Here is a 25,845-nt window from a genome sequence, read left to right as displayed (position 1 = left end):
ACTGGCCGTCTGCGACCAAATATATTTGTGCGTACATTTTGGGGGGGGGGTCAGTCGTTTTTATGTCTTATCGATGATCTTATTTTCATTTTTATTTTTTGTTCCATATGTTCATAATTAATGTGTAATTTGTATAGTTTGTAATAAAAAAAATCAATAAAACATACAAATACCAAAAAAAAAGTTTATATAGGGACCAATGCAATAATTAATTCTTGGGTCAGTCAGAGAAATATTGCTCGTAGCTACGTACGTTGGAATCTATCCCCCCCCCCCCCCCCGAAGTTTGTGAAACAAGAAAGGGTTTTTTGTTTGCTGCAAGGAACAGGTTGTTGTTGTTGTTTTTTGTTTGTTTTTTCATTTGCTGCATAACACCGAAACCTCAGTTATTCCATGATCTGTATTATGTTATGTTATATTATATTATATTATATTATATTATATTATATTATATTATATTATATTATATTATATTACATTATATTATATTGTATTATATTATATTACATTATATCATATTAAATTATATTATATTATATCATACTATATCATATTATATTCATTTATATCATAATTATATAATATCATATTACATTGTATATTATATAATATCATGTTATATTATATCATTTTTATCATTTCATTTCATTCATATCATTTTCAACAAAAATTATTATATAAAATTTGGATACACATGATAACATGACAATGTGATAAAACTATAGGAAACTGTGAACTGAGATACAATAAATTTCATGGCAAATACCTTAAACACAAGTGGTTAATACAAGTGTGATTAGAGTGAATTTTGACATCCTATCTTTTTTATTTATGATTTAATTGATTTTCAGAATTCATATAAACACTAAAAAGGAAGGGGAAAAACAAGAATTCATCAAAGACTTATAATAAGAAATAGGCAGAAAATGCCTAACAAAACATAAACATGCACCTGATTAAAAGTGAAAAAAAAAGAAAAAACAATTTTACTTGAGGGCCTAAAGGTAGTGAAATATGGGAAAATTAGATATATAAAAAAACCTGAATCAATTTTCACTAAGCAAGATGATGTTAGTTAGGTTTACAGACCAAATAAAACACCACGTTCAAATATGCTTACACATGAATTATATGATATGCATGTTACATAAAATTAGGATATTGATGTTCATGTAGGATATAGGAAACGAGTACAACTAATTGTGTTATAATACAAAATATACCTTAATGCGCATGAATAATATGTGTGGTCTTTATTCTCAACACGTGAAGCGGAAGTTAAAGGGATGGTACAGTATTGGTGGAGATGAGAATTGGGCTTTTAACTTTTTACGAGATACCAAGAAAACACTTATGGTATAGTACAGAGCACATCATTTTAAGAGGAATTCAAAGTTTATTTGATGAAAATCGGGTTTGGCATGACTAAAACATCCAAAAACAAAGAAAAACAAAGCGATCGTAAAAAAGTGTGGGTCCCACACTTATTAGAATCACTCTGTTTTGGGTATCTCAGCCATTTTAAAACCAATTTTCATCAAATAAACATTGAATTCCTCATAGAATTACATGCTCTTTCATATTTCGTAAGAGGTTTTTCATTATCTCATCAAAAAATGTTAGAAACCTGAAATTAGTTCTCAACCAAAACTATACGATCCCTTTAAAGCAAGGCAAGAGTGTTTTCATAGATCTCCTTAATTCCATCTGCCAGCAACTGGCACTCTCCGCTAGTACCTATATTGCTTTCCCCCTCTTCCTCCTCCTCCTCCCAAAACTGCTATATCACCCCACCTCGTGTTTACTATTGCTATGGGATATACCCACACTCCCGATACTAATGTGATTTCTACTACTATAAGAGCACAACAACAACTTCTTATACTACAACTATAATACTATCTCTATTACTGCTACCACTTTACAACTACAATGTATCACTATACTGCTACTGCTACTACTATTACTACTACTTCTATGTAAAACTGTATTACTTTAATCTACTAGTATACTGGACCCTCCTGTAAAACAGCGGGACCATAATGGTCCTCTTCGCTGAGCGAGGCTATCCAGCCGTATTATTTATGAGTTTTTGTATCACATGATTTGTAATGTTGATTTTTATATTTACGGAAATAAATTACCACCATACCATGTTTAATATTACTGCTACTATTAGGCCTACTACTACTACTACTACTACTACTACTACTTTTGCCGTTACTAGTACTACTACTTCTTCTGGCTACTACTACTACTACTACTACTGCTACTACTACTGCCACCACCACTATGTAGCTACCGACTATACGACAGCTGCTGCTGCTGCTGCTACATTTTCTCGACGCACTTTGACATTATGCTACCACACAATCATACTGCCACTGGATTATACTTAGAGTATTGCTTCTCTTATACTTTTATCATTACTACTGGTGTGGTTCTTTTTTACTACTAACTGCTGTGTACTACATCTGTCTCTACAATCGTTACCTTATTGAATAGTATTATAATTGCTATCACCATTATCGCGACTATTCTATCCGATTTGCTTTACGTTGTGTTGTTTTGGTTTATGTGTTGGTTTGTTGTTGTTGTTGTTGTTGTTATTGTTGTTGTTGTTGTTGTTGTTTTGGTTTATGTGTTGGTTTGTTGTTGTTGTTGTTCTTGTTCTTGTTCTTGTTCTTGTTGTTGTTGTTGTTGTTGTTGTTGTTGTTGTTGTTAGAGTTAGTGTTGTTTTTTAGGGCTGATAGGCCAATTCCTCTTTAGGGTATGACATTACTTTTTACGGTTAGCCTTAGGACTCATCCATAATATAGAATTATCTGCATCATTTTGCGTCATGCTTGCCAAATCTATAACAGTAAACAGCCAACCAGAACACAGAAAAGAAAAAGACAAGTATCCAAATTATCCTAATCAGACAGTTTAACAATATTACTTCATGAGAGCTGGACTTATTGTTCTTTCTTAATTTCTGACTCTATCAAAACCGTTGAGCATACTATCATTATATCCTCATGTCGCTGAATAGTGAATACCACTTGATATCTATTTACTCAAACTTTGCAGTGTAAACATGAACAAATTTTTGCTGATTCATCGTGCTCAGAACGGAAGGTCGCCTAGATCTTCGAACACAGCTGCTATATAGCATTTTCGTGCGTGCCAGGTCTGTTAGTATATATGGGGGGTGGCTTGGTTTCAGACTATATTTGATATTGTCTGGGGGAAGTTTTGTACTTTGGCCGTCTGCTGTATACCTGATCTATTCAAACGGTAAACCGAAACACCTGAAAGAATACATAAAATTTTATGCAGAATCAGAAAACGGAACTTATGTGTACTAGAATTATAATACATCAACTAAAGATATCTTTCTCTCGCTCGGTCTGCCTCTCTCTCCCTATCTCTCCCCCTCTTTCTCTCCCTCACTTTCTCCCCCCCCCCTCTCTCTCTCTCTCTCTCAATCACTTCAAGAACCATTTGGTTAATTATCACCAAATTACTGTTGTTGATACTTTGCTCAGGAAAGATGATGAGGATATAATCCTGCTCTTAACATATTGTTGATTTTGTGTCCAAGCTGAAATCACACTTCATTCGTGGAATGCTACTAATACAGCCTCCGAGTTATTCAATTGCCCATAGGGTTAAAACGCGACTCAGTCACGTGCATGACTCTACTGAGTGAGCGACTCGTTAAAATTGTTTAAACTACCGATATGGCGTGAAACGGAGAAAAGGAACCACACGAAAGTTTACCAAACTTGATGATGTCTGTACATTTTTTTCTGTTCCGTTTTCCTTAATCGAATCAGTTTAGAAACATTACAAATATAGAATAGTACCAAGAGAAAATCATTTGCAAAACAACCACTGAAGAGAAATTATCATGCTAAGGGGAAAAACAATAACTGGTTTCATATTCAAAACTTCGGTAACTATACAAAAGATAACCATTTATACGCAAACCATTTTGCTCTCATGAATACAATCTACCTCCTACAAATAGATCCTGACAATTCGGTTGATTTGATAAACTTTTTGAACGGTGAAATTTGAAGCTAAACTGAAATAGCTCCCCTCCCCCCTCCCCCCTCCCCCCCCCCCCCGCCCTTTTTCCGCGTGACCCCCGACCCCGACCCCTGGACGAGGTAAAGGAGGCAAATTAAGGCTTGGCGTGGGATAGTCTGGTTTCCAGACCCTTTGCCAACTGGACTCCGCGGCGACGAAGTCGCCGCCTTTGGAGGCGCGACAAAATCAACTTAAACTATACTAGTTTTCGACGTTGAGGGCGTTAATATCATGAATAGCGAAATAGTATGGGCAGAGGGTCTGGAAGCCAGACTAGGCGTGGGAGGAGCTAGAGCGTCATTGCAAGATTCTTCGTGATATCCGTCAGACCAATTTTCGAGCGCAAGATATTTGACTGCGTACTCTGACCCTTTAAAAAGGCTACACGTGAGCTCACGTGGAACTTGACTCCTCAATAAATCACACACGGAAGCCAGTGTGTCATGTTATTACAATCAATCACGCATGCACGAAGCCTCTAAAGTACATCAAGCAGACTCGAAATGTAGTGTTTCTAGAATCATCAACAACGAGGTGCGCAAACGTATTATTTCAGGCAAATCGCGCATCCACCGCACTTCGCATCGGGAATCATGTGTGTACGAAGGTCATATATCTAGACACGTTCACCAAACATATTTAGCAAATGTATTGATCACGGTATACTGAAGCCCGGAACGGCAGTGAACTTGATCTAGTGATCTCGTGCGAAATCGCATCTAAGCAGAGTGTCAGTCAGCCTTTTCAGTGCCACTGCCGAAAGTGCACCTCTATACCGATTGTGTAGATTCGTGTGTTTGCTTCCCTATTTTCCCCCTCCCCCGAAACTTCTAGATCTCAATCAACGATAAAACTTGGCTTGATAACATCATGGCAGGGTGCTGTTCTTTCACCACGGTAGCTGTAGGTGGTTTGGCAGGTAAGTTTATGCTTTTTGCTTTCTTTCAGTTTGATGAACAATATGCTTGATCCTCTTCGCTCTCATCCCAGTCCACCGTATCGATGGAAAAGGCCTTCTCTACTCGGGTTGATCAGGAAACTTCAACAGGTATACGAGTGCAGTCTGGTGCGACGACGTACGTGGGCACTATATCCGAATGTGTATTTAGGTCATCATATTCGATAGTTTCCTATGTAGTCCTTTTGGTTCTGTATTTCTATTGTGTGTGTATTTTGTGTGAGTTTCCGCGGTGGTGCTTTTGATGCAAGTGACGAAATTAATATAGCCGTTCTACTGCATAGCGCTATCCTGGAAAACCCGTGCGAGATTCGCTCATCACTAATACAACAAGAAAGACCACTTTTCGAGGTAATTAGCAATATCTACCTGAAAGAGGGAAAGAAATTTAATAACGTAATGAGAAACCATTGTTCTAACATACTGTGACTTCTTATCTTATTTACATGTTTTATTTATGTTGATATTGTATAAATTACCAGTACTGCATGTTTTTCTACTTATGTAATATATTGCATTTGTCATTGCTTATAGGGCCTACATTTGGAATTTTGGTTTGAATTTGTATTTGTTTGAATGCAGAAATAGATCAAACCAAAACCAAACTCAAAAGTCAAAGCGTAATGATCATGGAGGAGGTATCGCTAGGTATAAGATGAGGGCCCATGCGCATCACCCCCGTACACGGGGGGGGGGGGGGGAGAGGGGGAGGGGGAGGGATAGGAGGGGCGCTATAATAAAGGGGCGGGGCGTAAAGGGGCGGGGCGCTAAGGGAGTGTAAGCGCAATCATGTTTATAGGGCTGGCAGTCTTCCAGACATGATTTTGACCTAATGCACTGACTCCAGCTACACTTATGCAAACAGTTCTCCAATGTTTGTTACATTAACATTCCTCGCCAGATTTGAATGACTAATGTTGATGATGGTAATTGAATCTACATTTGGATTGGCAGTATTAATGATAATGATGATAGAATTACCATAAACTTGTCATTATTCTTCAACTATCTAATCACTAGTGTTATAAATAACAAAATGACGGTACACTGATGAAAATTTTGAATCCTGCACGAGGATTTGTTACCTTTCATCAGCAATTTTCTTTTCGTTTCTCTAGTCCAAAATGATCCGTTTCAAACTCAGCTGACGATTTTACCCCTACCCCATCCCCCTTCCTTGCTGCAAGAAGACGAACTTGTAGAGGGCTGTGTAAGGGATTTTAGGGGGTTTTTTTCCCGACATGTTTGTTAATTCACAGGTCAGCAGTTGCGATCTTAACAAATTTAATTTGTAGAGGGAGACAAAGAGAAGAAACTCGCACCTGATTTTAGTTTTGCTGTCGATGTCCGATGTGTTGTTGTCACTTGATATAAACTTTTCTCCGCCCATATAATGGTAACATTTTTCTGTACCTTATTAAAATAGTTTTTGAGAGGAATGTATATTACAAGTTCTGCCTTCTATTCTTCCCCTTCATTTTTCAACATTTGGAAAAATATTATGTAAATATCACGTAACTTAGCCTCTCAATGTATTGTGTGTTTGTATTGTATGTCTATATAATGTATATAGAATATGTATATTACTTGTTAGCATTTGTTTTATATACATTCATATTATTTGATGAATATTGAAAATAAATAAATGAAATGAAATAAAATGAAATGAAAATTGATGCTGATAACATTGATGACGGAGGTAGTAAAACTTCGATAACAGAAGGAAATCGGTCTGCTACCATGGAGTTACAAAGCAAGGGTCAACTTGCTTATTTGAATATTCATAAGGACTGGTCAAAAATGTTTTCCGAAAAAAAAAAGTGAAATTTCAAAATGTCATAACTTCCTTATTTCTTATCCGATATTAGACATTTTTTGTCAGAAAAAAAAAATAAAGTGAAGGGAGGAGTGACTTGCGTAGAGATAGAATAGAATTAGAAAGGGGAGAAGGAAAGGAGGTGTTTGCCTGTTTGTTTACAAGCAGAAATCTCTCTCTTTGCCCCCCCCCCCTCTCTCTCTCTCTCTCTCTCTCTCTCTCTCTATCTCTCTCTCTCCTGCAGTTGCAATCTGCTTCTACTTCTTCAGACGCTTCCTGCAGGGAGGGCGCTGTTACAGCAAGGCGCGACTTGACGGCAAGACGGTGATCATCACGGGATGTAATACAGGCATCGGCAAAGAGTCGGCTAAGGACCTAGCCAAGCGAGGTGGGCGTCTGTACTTTACCATTGTAGATATGCGTGTTATATTACATTTTCATATTCATTTCTTTTATATTTTAAACATGGATTCTCCTAGAAATAAAGATTTTCCATAGTCATGTTGTTGTTGTTGTTGCTCTTTCAAAAGTTGTGATGCCTTGTTTTGACGGGGCTCAAAATCAACATTTCAACATTCTTTTTTTCAACATCTCTTGGCAACCTTTTGTCTAACTCATGTTTCAGGAAACCATGCAGCCTTATGAGGAGAATATAATCTAATCAATCGGCATTCAATGGGTATTATTAGATTTGCGGGATCAGTTCCTAAGGGTGTCCAAACCTTGTATACCACTTACCATGGCTCCAGACCATCTGCACGTACTATTATTTTTGCTTAAAATATTAACGCCCTCTAAGTAGTAAGTACACAAGATGTAGCAGGTTAATCCTCCTCCTCTTCATAAGATATGGTTAAGACATCCTTTGTATTTGCTTCCCATAAAGGAGCCCGTGTCATCATGGCGTGTCGTGACCTGAAGAAGGCCGAGGAGGCTCAGCTATGGGTCATCAGAGAGTCTGGAAACAAGAACGTAGTGGTCAAGAAACTGGACCTGGCCTCGATGAAATCCATCCGGGACTTTGCCGCCGAGATCAAGAGAGAGGAGAAACATCTGGAGATCCTGCTCAATAACGCAGGTATAATATTGTATGAAAAACAGCATTTCTACCCAGCAGTTGACCAGTCTATCCCATTCTGTCCACCCACAGAGCGCCATCAACGTTAAGCTTTCGATTAACCCTTTGTGCGCTTTGAATGTCCAATTGGCACAAAGCACTGTACACAAAGTCCAAAGTCCCTCACACAAGAGGGTTGAAAAAAGATGGCAGTTAATTATATTGATATACCGTGCACGTTTACTAGAAATTCATACATGATAAAGAAAGGTTCCTGTTTATGAGCATCGGTGATGAAATCATTATCATGTCCTGAAATACAAAGAATTCTTTAGTATCATGTTAAAAGATACACATCACATAATTACCTATTACTTCAGTGGAAACATGATAGTACATTGTACACGGTAGGCTTGGCAATGATTCTGTTGGATGACTTTTTACCCCTCTAGGAATCATGATGTGTCCTCATTGGAAGACAGATGACGGGTTTGAGATGCAGTTCGGGGTGAATCACCTGGGTCACTTTCTCCTGACCCACCTCCTACTCGACCTCCTTAAGGCATCAGCCCCGAGCCGCATCGTCAACGTGTCGTCCAGCGCTCACAAGTTCGGCAAGATGCATTTTGACGACATCATGCTCGCTAAGAATTACAGTTCCATGGCCTCCTACGGCCAGAGCAAGCTTGCCAACGTTCTCTTCACCAGGGAGCTAGCCAAGAAACTGAAAGGTAAACAGACTGTTGAAGATTTTTAAGTGAATTCAAAATTTGACTCCAAGTCACGTCATTAAATTTGTTTTCTCCTAACATCAACAATTGAACCACTGTAACCATTCTCGATACGAAAAATTTATCGGTGTTAAGTGCTATGCCATAAACAGAAATGTAAGATTCGCGCCGTTGCATATCATTATTTTGTTGATGAGCAGCACATGACATAGAGCATTTTTTTTGTCATAACGTGTCACCATATCCACAAAATAATTAAATTTAATCTCAACATGTCAATCCAGTTTGATCTGTTAGGCCTTGACCATAGCCGCATCCCGAATCACGCCAGTTGGTGTACGAATTTCTTATTTTCCAGCTTTTGTAAAGGCCTTGGATAGGACTACAAACCAAATGTCACCCGGATCACGTCTGTAACCACATGATAAGCAGTAGTATTCACACCAACCCATGTAGCGTACAATGTATGCATCGTACATTGAAAGCCAAGTATAGAATGAATATTAAGCCCGTGTTTATGTTTGTTTGTTTGTTTGTTTTCGATCCAGGTACGGGTGTATCGTGTTACTCCCTTCACCCTGGTGGGGTAGACACCGACCTCCAGCGCCATTCTGGTACCTATGGCATCATCCTGAAACTCCTCATGCCGGTTATGCGTCTCTTCTTTAAGACGGCGGAGCAAGGGGCACAGACCAACATCTACTGCTGCGTGGATGAGAAGGCTGCCAACGAGACTGGCCTCTACTACAGGTGCGACAATTTCTTTGACGGGTTATACCAATTCTTGTCATATTAATGTACTTATGATATATTGTTATCTACAATTCCTGATTATATTTCATAATATTGGTTTGTGATCATTTTACCCACATACAGTCGGAGATAATATAAAAGGAAGACAATACTTGTAAAACCGACTTTGGTGATATTATAACCTTTACAGTTTTCTAATTTTTCATTCTTTTTGAAAATATATTCCCTGCAATAATGAAGTAGGACTAACTATATATATATATATATATATATATATATATCAATTTAAAGTGTAGCATCTAGCGAATCCATATCTGTCAAAAGAAAAGAAATGCCCTCGTGATGACGAATCACATTTATTCATTGAGTGCTGTTATCATTTATTCAGAATCATTTTGGGGTTTTGTCGGCACTGGTTGCTTCACAACCACCGATTATTCGGAGCTTCTGCTAGAATCATTTTTTTTTTTTCGTTTAATGCCCGTTTGGTCTACTTCTCACTTCTTCTGATGACCAGTTTACCTACTTATCGTTTCGTCTAATGACCTGGGGCCCATTGCATAAAACTTACCATTGAATTTCAATGGTAACTACCGTCGAAATTAAGCGTCACAGCCAATCAGCATCAAGGATTACAAGATTTACCGCTAATTTGAAGACTTACCGCTAGAAAGGAGCGGTAAGTCCAGCGGTAAGGGTTTTATGCAACAGGGCCCAGATGGCCCAATTGCAGTTTTGTCTAATAAACTGTGGGTATTAGACGAAGTGGGCATAGCCCATCCGGAAGTATATAGGCCAACAAGTGGCAATTAGACTAAAAGGTCATTAGGCGAACTGGTTGTAGACGACACAGGATTAGATAATGTATGTTGAGACTAACTGGCTGTTAGACAAAGTGGGAGTAGACCAAGTGTAAGATCACCCCCACGACTAAATTGTGAATTAGTGTACATGTATTATAATCTCATTCTCATTTCTTTCGCGTTGTTTCTCATAGTGACTGTGCCCCGGCCTCTGAAAGCGCAGCTGCCAAGGACGACGAAGCCGCAGAAAAGCTGTGGAAACTGAGTGTTGAACTGGTTGGATTAGACCGGTAGTTTATAAATCCAATGCAACGATGAGATAGCAGGGGAATATGTCCGAAGATGGGGAAACATGTCCGAGGATGGAGAGACGTGTCCAAGGGTAGAGAAATATGTCCGAGGGTGGTGGAACGTAGGGTAGAGAGTTTTAGGAATGTGAGAAGCAAAGACGAGTTGTTGAGGAAGTAGTAAGAGGAAGGAGTAAGGCATTATATGGAAGAAAAAAGTGGGGGGTGAATGTGGAAGTAACCTCAGAAATTTGAAATAATGATTCTCCATGTCAAAACTTAAGTCGTATACTCGAGTATGCATAATATGAATTTATGAATAGCGAACTTATTTCGGAGATAATAATGATTGCTTTGGAATATCTGAGAATATATCATTTGAAGATAGAGAAAATAAAGTGTTTGAAAGAAACTGAGTAACACTGTCAAAGTTTGTTCCTCTTGGACTTGATTTCCTAAAGGAGAATCACATGGAAGTTTCTAGACTGGGTATATATAGGATGGTGGCAAAGAAACCCCAAAACAATCCAGCATTTGATTTTGATTTGATTTGATTTATTTCTGCATTCAATCAGATACAAATTGAATACAGATTTCAAAAGCTTAAAGACAAAGAATAGCAAGTGCAGTGAAATAAATCGATAGCAGTACACAAATAGATACACATAAGTGATTGCATTGAGTAGTATACATACACAAAAACATAAAATAAAATATACAGTACTTTTCAGTAAATGACAGAGATAATCGAATGCAGGAGACCACCATCGTAAGCGATTAAGCTTGAAATGGATGGGGGCATTAAAAGAATAGTTAGACAACTTCAATCCCATTCTTAAGGGTTATAAGAAGTGAACAAATAGTTGCACATTAAAAAGTCACTGATATTCGACTTAACAGTGTGCTTACTGTATGATTTGTTCTAACGCCAGGACCTACATATATGGAGATCGTACATTGCGTATACAAGTAGGAAGTCCGATCTTATATTTCCAGTGTAAAGCGTCATAGCCTCATATTTGGGCAGTGTCAGAGACAATTGTAGCATATCTACACAGCTCGGACGTTTTCAAGTGGGAAACACTCTTAAACTGTGATTGATTGGTACAATGCTGTCTATGTACCGTTCGTGCATATCTGCTAAAATGGAATACACATAGCTCGAGAGAAATTTTATGAATCGTTCCGGCTACAAAGAATTTTACACTTTCCTTGTTTTGACAGCATTCTGTGACCACTGTCACAAGTTCATTTGCTTTTGCACTGATCTGAATACATTTTCAATTTGTCTCTGAATGTTCGCTATTCCGGAGGTTTGTTATACCAAAATCCGAAAATGGAAGAAAGGGAGTTCGTTATTCTCATGGTTCGTTAGTACGCACCTTTTCAATTACGGATTAAGAAACCTCATTTCATTTTCGGATTAACGAAGCTTTGGAATAACGAACCTTATTTCATTACCGGAGTAACGAACGTTCGAATTAACGAAATAAATCTCTCTTCTTCTTTTTTAATCAACGAACTTTCAGAATAACAAACTTTATCTCATTTTAAAAAATAAATAGATGAATCTTCGGAATGACAAACCCAATTTCATAATCGAAGTAACAAACCGCCGGGATAACGGATCTTATTTTATTTTTGATGGATTGACGAACCTTCGGAATAACGAATCTTATTTCATTTTTAGATTAACGAACCTTCGGAATAACATAACGTACCTTAAAGTTTCATTTTTGGATTAACGCACATTCGGAATGATGAACCTAATTCCATTTTTGGATTAACGATCCTTTCAAATAACGAACTTTTGGAATTACGAGCATCACCCAATAGATTCGTGGTTGTCACAGAAATATAATCACTGGATTATTGTCATATATGCAATAATTTGCTGCCTTTCTTTTGCTTTTCATTGCTTTTAAAATGTATGTAGAAGAAGCATATTTGCATTTGCATAGGCATATAAGTCATCACATGTTTGAACATTTGCGAAACCTATGCCACATCTTTCACCTTTGTTTACATATACTTTTCTTGGTGAGAAACATACTTCATTGCAATTGATTTTACTAAATCTTCTACTGAAATATTCCTCTGGTTGTTTGAAAATGTCTGTAATTGTATAATTTGCTCAGTTTGCCATGTCTGCATATAATTGTATGTGGGTCTTAGGAAATGCACGGTATATTGATTTGATCTTTAGAACTGCTTAGAAGTGGAGCAGTAAACACGTAAACTTGAATAGATATTAGTTTTAATGTAGGTAATCTTTCTTCCCATCTGAAGTTTTGTTGTTTTTCTTGAGGCGAGGCAGTATTTGCAAAACCCATCATTAGCATAATGAGTGTGTAATAATTGTTCGACTGAAATATAAAACGTGCCTACCTAATGGGGGCAGAAAATCTATAAATTTGGCAAGTTTGGTAATTCGGTGTTTTTCGCACACGTTCACGCGTTACAGGCAAGACACAAGTGACCCGCATTGCATGTCATGCGTAGTCCGTTGTGAGTCGTGCATGCATCGTACGTCGTGCGTCATACGTCGTCCGTCACGCATTTTCCGTCTTGTTTAAACTCGTTGCATTTTCAGCTTCTCGAAAACCCCATGACGGATTTTCAGCACCGGTAGGTAGCATCACTATAGGTGAATATTATCTTAATTTGTTCAAATAGAGTGGCGGATACAGAGGGGGCGCACAGGGCGCCCCACCCCCCTCCCCCTTTATTTTTGGTTAAAACAAAAGAAATAAAAAGAACGAAATGGGGAGGAGGTGCGCCCCCCTTTAATTTTGCAAAGGCGCCTCCCCTTTACGGAATTCCTGGATCTGCCCCTGAAATGGGCATCATTGTCTTTCCTCCCCCCCTCCTCCCCCAAATTAGATAAAAAATGATGATATGAATCCTCTCTAGAACCAGAAGTGAAGGAACCAATAGAGCCCAATTTTCACATAATAAATTTTGTATCTTCTTCTTGAAAGAGCATGGTCAAATTGTGTCTACCGATAGAGAAACGAGTGCGCACAGTTATACAGGTAGCGGTATTGTCAGTTTCGTCACAGTGGATGCGATTATAGCTCCTTTAGCTCAGCACCAAAATTGAATTTTGGGAATAATTTGATTCAGTTTAATCCTACTGATAGGAGATTCTTTCGTCCCTTTAGAAGCTACATAACTCACCTGTAGTTATAAACTGGACGTCAAAGTTAAGCTTGCCCAGAGTTGAAAGAATCTGTGAAAACGGTACATTTAGCCTGAGTGGTGATTTCGTTGTTTCAATGTCCGCTCTTTGAAAATTCTCGCTAACTAGCACCTTGGGGTTTTTTTTTTTTTTTTTTTTTTTTGCTTTTTTAGACACCCAAATGTAATGAAAATCGATTCTTTTTTAATGACGGTAATAGCTTCAATGAAGATGGCGAAATTTTGTAAGGAATAGTTTTAACTGATAAGCAGGAAAGTTGTAGACTAGAATGGTGTTATATAGTCAAGTGACTGTACATATTAGCATTAATTTTGTACATATTGAGCATGAAAACTCATTCGGTGAAAAACACTATTTTAAAACAAGATTCATAGAATGGTGCCGGGAAGTTTTGCTTGTACATGGTTGCACTGGTATGGTTAATGAAGGATGCAAGACAGAGAAACTATTAACGATATTTGGGACAGAATAGGGTGCACATGGTTTGTTGTATCGTGTATTTTGTTGCGTCAGACATCGTGGCAACGATTTTCAACTATAACTAGCCTCTGCCTCTAAGTCAATAATAATAAATGCTCATATTTTAGAGCTCAGACAGGCGGTGCCAGTAACCTACCTGTAAGTGTGTGTTTTTACCTATATAAAGTATAATTACTATTTCTTGCCAAATCTTTTATTGTGAAAATTGTGTTTGTTAGATTTTGTCAAATCGATCTCGCCAGTGACATTTTGTGCATAAGTTGTTTCATTTCCTGTAATATGTTATTGTTTTGTGCCCGCATATCCCTGTAGTGTCATTGAGCTACTAAAGTAAAGTAAACTAAACTAAACTAAATTAAATGGAAAGGAAAGCTCAGAGACTTTGAATACGTCACATGACGGCCGCAGCACGTTATGCATACCTTGGGTATTCGCTGGTCATACAGCTTTCAACATCCGCCGGACAGTCGCTGGTAGCTTGTATGCCCAGCGTCCGTTGGATGGAGGCGCGGGCTTTTCTTCGTTCCTTTCAATATGCTAGTAATATACAAATATCGACTGCTACAGAGGGAGATTGTAAACTATTTGCACCGAGGTGATTTTTCAACAGGGCTATCCCGAGAAGAGGTCGAGGGACATAGTACTGTTGAAAAATCACCGAGGAAAAATAGCTTTGCCATGGCCCGAAAGAAAGCAGTCGATATTTGTTTTATATCCCTCTCGAGCATTTTACTATAGAGTGATGACAAGGTTCCCTTTTGGAAATCGGCAGTGCAGCAGCAGTGCGTGCAGCGCGTAGCGAACGACACCGCTGCGCTGTCAGCGCAGGGCCCCATTTCATAAAATGTTGATATGATAGCAGCTCTTGGTGGAATGGCAATTGTCATAGTAACAACAAGAATCCAGCCTCCTGATTGGCGGTTGCTATGGGAAGTTGCCATTCCAGCAAGAGTTGCTATTATATCAACTTTTATGAAATGGGGCCCTGGTCTTTGAGGAATTTTGAAAACAAAAAAAGAAGAAGAAGGTGTCTGCTACGCATATACGGTAGCCTTATTGACGACTATCATGTGGTGCGCGTTCATCAAAACGGGAGGCAAAGATCAAGTCGCGTGTAATAAAAAAAGTTGGCTCGTAGATATCCCTCGGCATTAACATCGGTGCCGCAGATGAGCGAATTTGCCTGACATAAACTACCATGATAATGGTATAGTATAGTCAGAACTATGAGACGTTTTGTGTGTTATCCCATCTTTACTCGGATGTTCATAACCATGAGGAGCCGGCCATCTTACCCTCGTCACCAAGTATTATTGGCAGCACTAAAAGTAAGTAGTCATGTGATACGGAAAAGACTGGTACAATTTTGCCCGACGCGTATAACATTATAACGTCTTTTGTTGTCACGGTATAGACGATTAGTTCGTTATTTCAATTCAGTTTAATTCAGGTCATTGGATCAATTATACTTCATGTGAAATCCATATTCATTTGTCCTCTGAAATAAAAACTTAAAAAACACGTTATACAACGTAACCATCGGAGTTCAAAATCTTAGCAGTGGCATAATAAAGATGTTTAATGTGCATTCCAGCGTCTTTTGTTAATTATGTCAGTACAATAGCCGTGATTGACGGAAGGATGCCATTCACATCAGCGTCTAATTTGTTTAGGTAGGTTCGTTTGTAAACGTATCAAAGTAATCTGAAGAAAAATGGTTGAAAATGCTAAAAGAATATAGCATGGCATATATATAGATATTCATTTAGCCACATAAGTGATGTTGAGGGTTTCATAAATCAACACAAGTCAGCATGTTATTGCATCATAATTCGATTATTAAACGCATATGTTATTTCAAACATGTCAATGATCAATTCATATGTGCTTTGACATGTTAATATTCTTTACACATGTGCACAATAAGAAATAATTGTGCAGAAAAGGCGCGATTTTGTAGGAAAAAGGACACAAACTTGCACCTTTCACGGTGATGTGCTGGCTCCAACTCAGTGCGGGCGCAAGTTTGCCACTGAGCATATAGTCTGCATGCATGGGTCGCATTTACAAGTACTGTCGATGAGTTAAGCGGCGAACAAATTGATGATCTCACCCAAATTACCTTTATTTACCTATAGGCTGTATCATATTTCTCGTACTATGACCATAGCCCAACTCTTATGTAAACATATCTTTTTTTATCATTACGAATTTATAATCATGAGAATAATAACATATTTCATGGCATAATTATCTGTAAGTATACACGTGGTAGAGAGGGTTATCAATAAGCAAATCGATTGACGTGGACAACAGTGGCCTTTAGACAATAAGCAGATTGTTACAATTATTTTTCTATCTACATGTATATTTAACTGAAGGAACAGAACGCATATACACATAGAATAAATAACGTAAAACTTTCCAGTAATTTAATTGTAGTTTAACTGAAAAGTATACAACACAAGGAGGATTTAACTGAACCAAAAACACAAACAAAACCGAGAATATCTAAAGGGACAGGAATAAGGGGTACGCGAATATATAGGAAAGTATAGAGAGCTAGAACAGAACAGAAGGGAAGGAAGGCGATAGTATAGTGTTCAGGAGTTGGGAGCTTTATGAAGGAAAGCAAAACAGACTAATATTATCGAAGTATTCCTATTTTAAACAATAACAATTTTCGATAAACCAATGGACATGATAATTAACATCCGAAATGTATACAATCAAAGTAATAATATCGGGCGATAATACAAAGATTGGGTCACGTGTCAGTAGCCAACATGATAGCTTTCATGGTCATAATTATATACAACTATCAGAGCCAAGACTTCTTGCCTTATGTTGCTTAAAAAAGCAAAACAAAAAAAAAACTTTGATACCCTTAAACCGCTACTAGAAACTTGCGGTCTCCTGAATGATTATTATAAAGAACTCCCAAATAATACATTTTGATGGAGTGCTTCTTCATATAAAATTTCATAGATAATGCGCCGACCTTTAATTCCTTTGTGAAATATACGGGTTACCCAAAATGTTCAAGTCACTTTAGACGGCTGCATATTCCATAAGTGTCCATGGAATAAATTCAGCGATAATGGATAGAAGTCGTCAATGTTGTACATAAAGTATTGACCATTGATTCATGAAATAAACGAGTTAAGTTAAAAAAGCAACAAAATAAGGTGTTGCAGGAAAAAATTGCTTTGTGAAAGCTCCGATATTTCATTCAATTGATATCTCTGTTATTATCCATATATGTTATCACTGGCACCTTTCACCTTTACCTTACAATTTCTGAGCAGCTTGTGGAAAAAAAAAACTTTTTCCAGAATTAAGGACCAGAAAACCAATTAAAAATACGATAAAAAAGACCCGTCTTACCTAAAAGAGGAAATGGATCTACGTGCAAAATGTATGAAAATATTATGGGAAAAGACTTTCAGATGATCAACTCGCGAATTTGAAGACTTAAATCTTGGGGTAGTTTATATCACTACACCAATCAAACAAAAAAGATAACCTGCAATCCACGTCTAGAATACATGGTGGATGTAATTATATTATATTTTTACTGCATCATTCGTTGGAAAAGCTGGATGATGTCATAAAAGAGTGATATGTTTCCTCAAATATCTCGCGGCACTTCGTCAGGTTATGGAAAATAAATTCAAATATATGTAGATTATGATACCAACCTCAAGGAGAGAAGTTACCTGCTCACAAGTGTGCTTATCTGGTAAAAGCAAAAAGGTCACTGCACGATTGCATGTCGAAAAATTATCATTGCCAGGAGTACTATCATCAGCGAAGTAAGAGTATACATATACATATGCATGTACACAATAAGGGGAAAAATGCTTCTTGAAAAAGGTCAGAAATATATTAAGACAATAGTAAGAGATTGCCCTGAAAACCGTAAGCAATTCTCTACTTATTAAAAAAAAATACACGCTATTTGTTGGTAGTCATTTCTCGTGGAATTGGGTCTATAAAGTGTAAGTTACAGCAAAGCAAAACGAAAAATAGAATTGAAAAAGAAGAAAATAGCAACTTATATCTAGCCGTGTCCATAAACTGAATATATCACCTACATGTCGCCACTTATCCACTTTTGCCATTCATCGTGATTTCATGGAGTTGAATAGCCAGACGGGATAGGATGACAGCACGTACAGCACCATACACACAAAGCTTTCTAGATTTCTTTGTTCGTCTTTCATTTCGTCGATATTCTTAGAGATGAGACTCGTTATCAATACTGGACGATCTGCAAGCATTCAAAGCATGAGATATAACCTAAGTAACAACAACAATTTAAAGGAAACCAAAACTCAAAGAACAATGTGGATTGAATGAAAGCAGCGACATTATTGGAACATATCTGTGAAAGTTTGAGGAAAATCGGACAATAAATGCAAAAGTTAAGAATCTTTAAAGTTTTGGTGTTGAAACCACTGGATAAGGAGCCTACTCCAGATTATGACATCATGTGTGGACAACAATATAAAGAAAATATAAAGAAAATTCAACATATTTTCACTTTTCTAGCTTAATGAATCAGCACTTGACTAACCTCTTTCAGAAAGCATGGGGAATGATATTACCCTTGACATATGTCGGTAACAAGTTGGTGGAATGCATAATTTTCATAGAAAATGAATTTTTGTGGAATTCTGCTTTTATTTTCTTTATATTTTTGTCCACACATGACGTCATAAACTCTAGAAGTCTCCTTATCCAGTCATTACAACACCAAAAATTTGAAAATTCATAAGTTTTGCATCGATTGTCCGATTTTCCTCAAACTTTCACTGATGTGTTCTCAAAATGTTGCCGCTTTCACTCAATCTGCGGTACTCTTTGGTTTTGGTTTCCTTTAAAATTACCGCACATTGTGAGCATCTCTCTTGTCTGATATTGGGTAGTTAACATTTACAAGGACTTGACTCACAACCAATAAAACTAGACCAATAATAATGTTACACCTAAGATTAATTAAACTGTTATGAGTCTGAAATAACTAAATCTAAGGGTGCAAGAAAAAAAAAGATTAAGTTATCAATTATCATTCTTTGAGATTACCAAGATATATTTTTTTATTATGAAAATGATAATATTCTATGCAACATGTTCATATCATAACTGAGTGTTTGATGGAGGCATCTTTTCTATACATTCTCGTATTCAAGAAGAGGGAGGGCGATTTCCCCCCCCCCCAAGATTTTCGTGTCTCAGTGGAATTAATCCTTCTCCCACACCCGTGTCTAATACATAATAGATATGTAAGTTATATCATGGATCTATACATGGTTATATCTATTGCATGGCAACAGTGAAGATTTGAACAGCTTAAAGGACAAGTTCACCTTCATAAACATAAGGATTGAGAAAATGTAGCAATATTAGTAGAACACATCATTGAAAGTCTGAGGAAAATCGGACAATCCGTTCAAAAGTTATTAATTTTTGAAGTTTTTGTGCAGTAACCGCTGGATAGAAGACTACTGCAGTGCACGATGTCACATGCGTATACAACAATATAGGAAAATAAAAAGAGAATTTCACAAAATTTCATCTTTTGAAAAAAGTACACATTCCCTTGACTCGTTACCGACATATGTCATGGGTAATATTATTCCCCCTACCTTTAGAAAGAGGCAAGTCAAATGCTCTTTTATTATGCGAAAAAAATGAAAATATGTTGAATTTTCTTTACATTTTCTTTATACTGTTGTACTCATATGACATCACAAGCTGTAGTAGTCTCCTCGTCTAGCAGTTCCAACACAAAAATTTTAAAAATTCATAACTTTTGCATCGATTGCCCAATTTTCCTCAAACTTTCACTGATGTGTTCTACTAATATTGCTGCATTTTCTCAATCCTTATGTTTATGAAGGTGAACTTGTCCTTTAATGACGATCTACTCCAAAATGTATATGGCATATAAATGCCTATTCCAAGTACGATACACCATTTTGATATGTGAATATGTATGATATATGTATTTTGTGAATAAATCAAATCAAATCAAATCAAATCAAATCAAATCAAACCACAGACGAGGTCGGATCGATGTCACACATCCCTTCGGAGGGGATCGCGGCGATCTATTCTCGACAGCGAGGTGGACTACGCCCTTAGGCAGGACATGGGGAAGGACTTCCGGAAGCGCATTGTCACTATCTCCACCCTCGGGATGAACTTTGACATGGTGTACGGAGAATGGCCTGGCGTGAATAAAGAAGGCAATGAGTGTCCAGTGGTCATCTGTGTCCACGGGATTCCAGCCACATACGGAGCGTATCGTCCAATCGGCAGCCGCATGGCAGCGAGAGGTTTTCGAGTGTTGGCTGTTAATTTTCCAGGTGAGCTAAAGAAGGACACCATCACGCCTTGTTCAGTTGAAATAAAAGCTAAACACCATGCTACTGGACATTCAAATTGAAACAGTAGAAGTTTCATCAAAAAGGGAGAGCCTGCAATAAAGTATGGAGGGGAACATGGCACCACAACACTCATTAGACAGGGTACAGTGCAGTCAATGACAGTGAAAATTGTTGAAAATTGAGGATGCACTCAACGCAGGTAATCTGTTGCCACTTTCAAGAGAACTAAATGTCTTTAAGCCGTCAAGTCCATCTGCAGATTTGATTTGATTTGATTTGATTTATTTCTGCTTAATTCCCTTGCATCAGATATGATTTTGTACAAGTCATTTATAACAAATAGTATATCGACACATAGTTTTTAGTACAAAATGAAACAAATACAAACAGCTTAGGGAAACAGAAGGGTCTCCAAAATAAGCCGTGGCTTGACGGTATGGAGACCCTATACTTAGCTACTCTGGATAGAATAAGGGATAGAGAAAGGGGGAAGGGTAGGGGGGGGGAGGGAAAATTACAGAGTGTATATGTACCACTCCTACTACTTTGCAACTACTTTACAGTTATGATGATAAATGCGTCTGCTATTGAATTTGACACGTTCAGTATGCAATTTTCTTTCCCGGTCCAAAATGAACTGCTTCAAACGCACCTCATGACTACTTCTCACCCCTCACCCCTTCACCTTGCCGCAAAAGACTATGAGGCTATAACTTTGAAAGGGCTAGTGCTTTGTCGTCGATGACCGATGTGTTGTTGTTGCTTAATACGTTTCTATGTATAAAGGCAACATTTTCTAAATTCATTAACGATGATCTTGAGGGATTGAATATCAAAGCTCTGCTTCTTAGCTTCCTCTCCATTTTCAACATTTTCTGCATTATCTAGTTGTTATCATGCATCTATATAGGCTTCATAGTTTATCTTCTGTTCATATTATATTTCGATATAGGCAACAAAGAAAATGTATATTGCCTTTTGCATGATGTGTCTTGTACACGTATATTCTTTGTTGAAAATAAAAATGAATGAGCCATATTAGTCGAGATAGAAATAAAAAGAGAAACCTCAAATGGCAATACACCTTGGTATTGCCAACTTTAGATACACTGTTAGTTATATGAAAGGTACTTTAACCTAAAACACAAACTAAGACAAGGAAATTCAGGGAAACTTTTGAGTTACCAAAACTTTATATTATCTTTAATCTTCATCCCGTCCCAGGAAACGGTTACACAGAGATCGACGCCAGAAGCCCCTACGACTACACCACACAGCACAAGGCACAAATTGTCAAGGCGTTCATTTTTGCTCTTAAACTGGAAAGGTCATTGACTTATGACGACCAATTGAAAGAAAAAATTGATAAATGTAAGTAAGCATAAACAAGATATTACGGTAATTCAGCTCCTTTTACACAGATCAGTATCATTGTCACACAAGCTTAGACAAAATTTGTTTATTTTGTTCAGTTGCTATGTTTGTTTTAAATTTTCCATCTGAGAAGATGCTGGATAGCCCATGTCCAGCTGGACTAGTAGCCGTACTAGCTGGTCTTCCATGGGGGCCCAGCATGATATCTGTTCACATAGTAAGACTGGTTGACATATCGAGTAGACCAAGTGTATGAAATAAGAGAACAAACTAGCTAAGTAAGCTCAGTGATCAACTGAGTGTAATCAATGATAACGATAACAATACAAGCATGTTTGATACAATGTATATAAAGTGATTATATATATATAATATACATTATAAAAAAATTGAGCGTACTGAAAAAATAAAGCTGGTGTAGATGAATAATACAAACTGAGTTGCAAAGTGCGCAGCATCAGTAATACAACCAGTAAAGTCCGAAATAGGTCTTAGGCACTTGCATTGCTGTTCTTGACAAAAAAAAAACAACAACAAATCAATAAACATTAAACAAACAAACATCAGATAAACACACAAACAAACAAAAACCCGACAAACGTTCGAGATTGATTCATAGTATGAGAAAGGTTTCGTTCCTGTTTTACATTCGTTTTGACAGTTTTACAGGAAATTAGGTATATGTGTTCATGTGTTCCTGATCCTTTTGACTTAATAGAGTTGCTATGGTGATTGGTCACTCTTCAGGCTGCATGGTGGTCACTAGCATGGCAGCTGACCCCGAGCTGGACGGAGTGGTACAGTCCGTAGGAATGATCTGTGGTACTGGCACCACACCGAGCAGGTCAGTCTAATCATTAAAGGGATTGTACATATAATTTTGGTTAAGATGGGGACTAAGGTTTTAACTTCTTGCGAGATAGTCTGAAACATTTTTTTTTTAAATATTAAGAGCATACAATTCTTAGAGGAATAAAGAGTGTATTTGATGGAAATCTATTAATGCTAGTCAGTACCAGCCTTGCCCTATTTTTATGTCCTATCTCAATTCTGTCTTTTAAGTGGGCTTTGGAATGTTTTATTCTGTATCGAATCTAAAATTCTTGTGTTAATTGAATTCCTCAGAGAGGCCAATACAAGCATTGTCTCATTAATAGGCCCCTCCATTTTTCGCACATTACAACGATATTTATTTTTGATTAATACATTAGTGACACCGTTTCATCAATGGTTGGCTGTTTTTGAATAGGGCCTATATACTGTGATTATTTCTCAATGCATTGTTTCCATCATTCTTTGTTCTATAGAGTCAGTTGTATGTTATACAATGTGCCGAAAAATACAAATGAACTTGAATTGAATTTAATTGAATGGAATTGAATTGAATTGAACTGAATTGAATTACATTGTATTGAAGTTTCTCTCTTTTTCCTTCTCTCATAGGATGCAAAAGCGGTATGCAACGATTCCATACCTTCCTTATCTTCTGTACAGAGCAGTCTCTCTTCCCATCATTGGACCAGTCATTCTGCATATAGTTTCCAACATGATATATCGGCTCGGCTTCAGAGGAAGAACGCGGGAAGCACAGGTTCTTGCCATTCACGAAACAGCTATGCAACGATTTGATTTGGTAAAACAAAATTTGGTATTAGCTTTGGTATGACAAAAGCATTGACACACATGACCCCGAATTCCCGAGGAGGTCAAATCCGTGTTTGAATAAAGTAAATGGGCGATGTTCCTCATGTCGAAGGTTCGAAAATCCGAAAACAAAATAAAGTTCGTTATTCCGAAGGCCCGTAATTTCGAAAGACACCACTTTCCTATACCTATAGAAGAGTTTAGTTCATCCGAAAATGAAAAAGAATTCGTTAATCCGAAAATTTGTGGTGCTAATCCGAAGATTTGTTATTCCTGAAATACAAAAGGTTCCTTACTAAGGTTCGATTAAGGTTCATTATCCGAAAATGTAGAGACTATACCAAAGAATTTTACCGAAATCACCTTCGGAATGATTGACCCTCCGAATACAAAACTCTTTTCATTTTCGGTTTAACAAACCTTCGGAATAACGAACCTTGTATCGTTTTCATAATAACGAACCTTTCGAGCTTGCTTTTGTCTGTTTACTAGATAGGTTACTCAACGTTATTTCGAAGGTTCTGTAATCCTATAAGGTTCGTTATTCCAAATACACAATTTCAAATGAATTACGCAATATCTTTTATATTACATTCCAAAATGTCGTCATGAATCGTAGTAGTCTCTTTATCCAGCAATGACGGCACCAAAACTTTAAAAATGCAAAGCTTTTGATAAAAGGCAGATGGGAGAGAGTTAATTACCATAATTGTACCGAAATAAATACAATTCTCGGATTTTCACAATTTTGTTTTAAAGGAACATTTGGTAAACATGGTCCACAGTACAGGTTCTGGAAATTACCTGCTACCTTTTTTTTTAAATAAAAGTAATCTATCTCGTAAGATTTAATGTGTATTGCCCCGTGCAATAATTCCGTAGATGAGATATGGAAGTATCTATGGAAGTATCAATGCGAATCCTATGTAATTTTGTGCTTCTTGTCAGTTTATCGAGGATTTGAAAGAGTTGAGAAGGAAGCAGTTCCCACTCCTTCTCTTCTACTGCCTGGATGACACCGTTTTTGAACCAGACAAGATTCATGTTACCATAGCAATCCTTGGCATCACTGAAGATGGAGTCAAGACTTATGATGCCGACAGCCGATCACTCGAAAGCTTCCAAGGTATAAAGACAGTTCACTTTCGTGCCGTATGATGCCGCAATGTCGGGCTTCCATACCAGAACTGTTGTATTGTTGTACATTTATATATCAAATCCATTTCTGCATTATGAAGGAATACTTTAGAACGTGTTAGCTCTGAACATATTTTCATATCAAAATATCCTTTCTTAATATGAAAACAGGGAAAGGAGATTCATATATAGTTCTAAGTGCTATTTTTTCCTGTCAAACATACAGAAGGGACACTGCAAAGAGTGGTCTGCTGTGAGAAGGGATCACATCGATTGCATTTCACTCAACCGGAACTGACCGTCAATGAGCTCGTCTCCTTCCTATTGGTACTACAGATAGAAGAAGCGGGCTGACTAGATTCCAAGGAGGGGTGGGATGGATGGGAACAGAAAGTATTTCTTCACAGGCTACAGTTCCCTGTAGTTTTGAAGTGATATGTCAATTTGGAAAGAACTGACTCGAATATTGCTTCCAAATGGTGACTGAGAAATCGTTATTTTCGTCACGTGCTCGTTGATATACAGGAAGATGTAATGTTACCTAGTGTGACTGGAAAAATAAACATGTACGTAGTAATCATAAACAGAATTACTTTGGTATGGCTGTGAGTGTCTTGGGCATTTTCTTTTTTCATGTACTTTCGGAATTTTAAATATTCCATGAAAATCAAACCAGCCATTTTCTATACCGAGTCCCTTACGCACCTATACAAAACATATCATGCAAAAGAAATGCATATATTCCAGTCATGTTTACCTGGATTAATGTATTGTGTAGCTGAGAATACAGGTATATGATTACTAAATGTTCTTTTGTTGCTTGAATTTTTCTTTAATTTCTGCATCGTAAAGTCAGTCGGAACATTTGATCATGTGGTGTAAATAATATATTCATCTCCCACATGTACCCACAGATTTTTTTTTTCATTTGATTCATAAGAACCGCAAAAAAGCTGTAATTAAAAGCTGAAAAGGTATACATTTGTGTGAAAACACAAATCTTTGTGTTTTAGGACCGCATCACTGTATCAGAACCCAATTTATGGTAAGCCAATGTAAGTCAGTGCCAAGAGCTGTCACTTGGTGCATGTGTATAACGTTTATCTACTGTACATATATTAATTGAATATA

At 37.3% G+C, this 25,845-nt stretch overlaps 2 protein-coding genes across 2 annotated transcripts; both read left to right on the top strand.

Moving 5' to 3' along the window:
* The first annotated feature begins 4,733 nt into the window (after nt 1-4,733).
* On the top strand, nt 4,734-12,895 carry LOC139719319 (retinol dehydrogenase 12-like). The gene is made up of 6 exons (XM_071630737.1): nt 4,734-4,996; nt 7,096-7,239; nt 7,738-7,929; nt 8,361-8,639; nt 9,188-9,389; nt 10,390-12,895. Exons 1-6 carry the CDS (start codon nt 4,948-4,950, stop codon nt 10,487-10,489), a joined length of 966 nt encoding a protein of 321 aa, XP_071486838.1. The 5' UTR covers nt 4,734-4,947; the 3' UTR covers nt 10,490-12,895.
* On the top strand, nt 10,538-25,068 carry LOC139719302 (uncharacterized). Its single transcript, XM_071630725.1, has 7 exons — nt 10,538-10,630; nt 20,232-20,538; nt 21,784-21,886; nt 22,652-22,777; nt 23,377-23,566; nt 24,526-24,703; nt 24,941-25,068. Exons 1-7 carry the CDS (start codon nt 10,538-10,540, stop codon nt 25,066-25,068), a joined length of 1,125 nt encoding a protein of 374 aa, XP_071486826.1.
* The last annotated feature ends 777 nt before the right edge of the window (nt 25,069-25,845 follow it).

Source organism: Diadema antillarum, unplaced genomic scaffold, assembly GCF_040938485.1.
Source record: "Diadema antillarum isolate AM-2024a unplaced genomic scaffold, OU_Dant_1.0 scf00000108, whole genome shotgun sequence".
NCBI lineage: Eukaryota > Metazoa > Echinodermata > Echinoidea > Diadematoida > Diadematidae > Diadema > Diadema antillarum.
The sequence above is the reverse complement of the archived record's forward strand: the minus strand, read 5'-3'. Positions and strand labels throughout refer to the sequence as shown.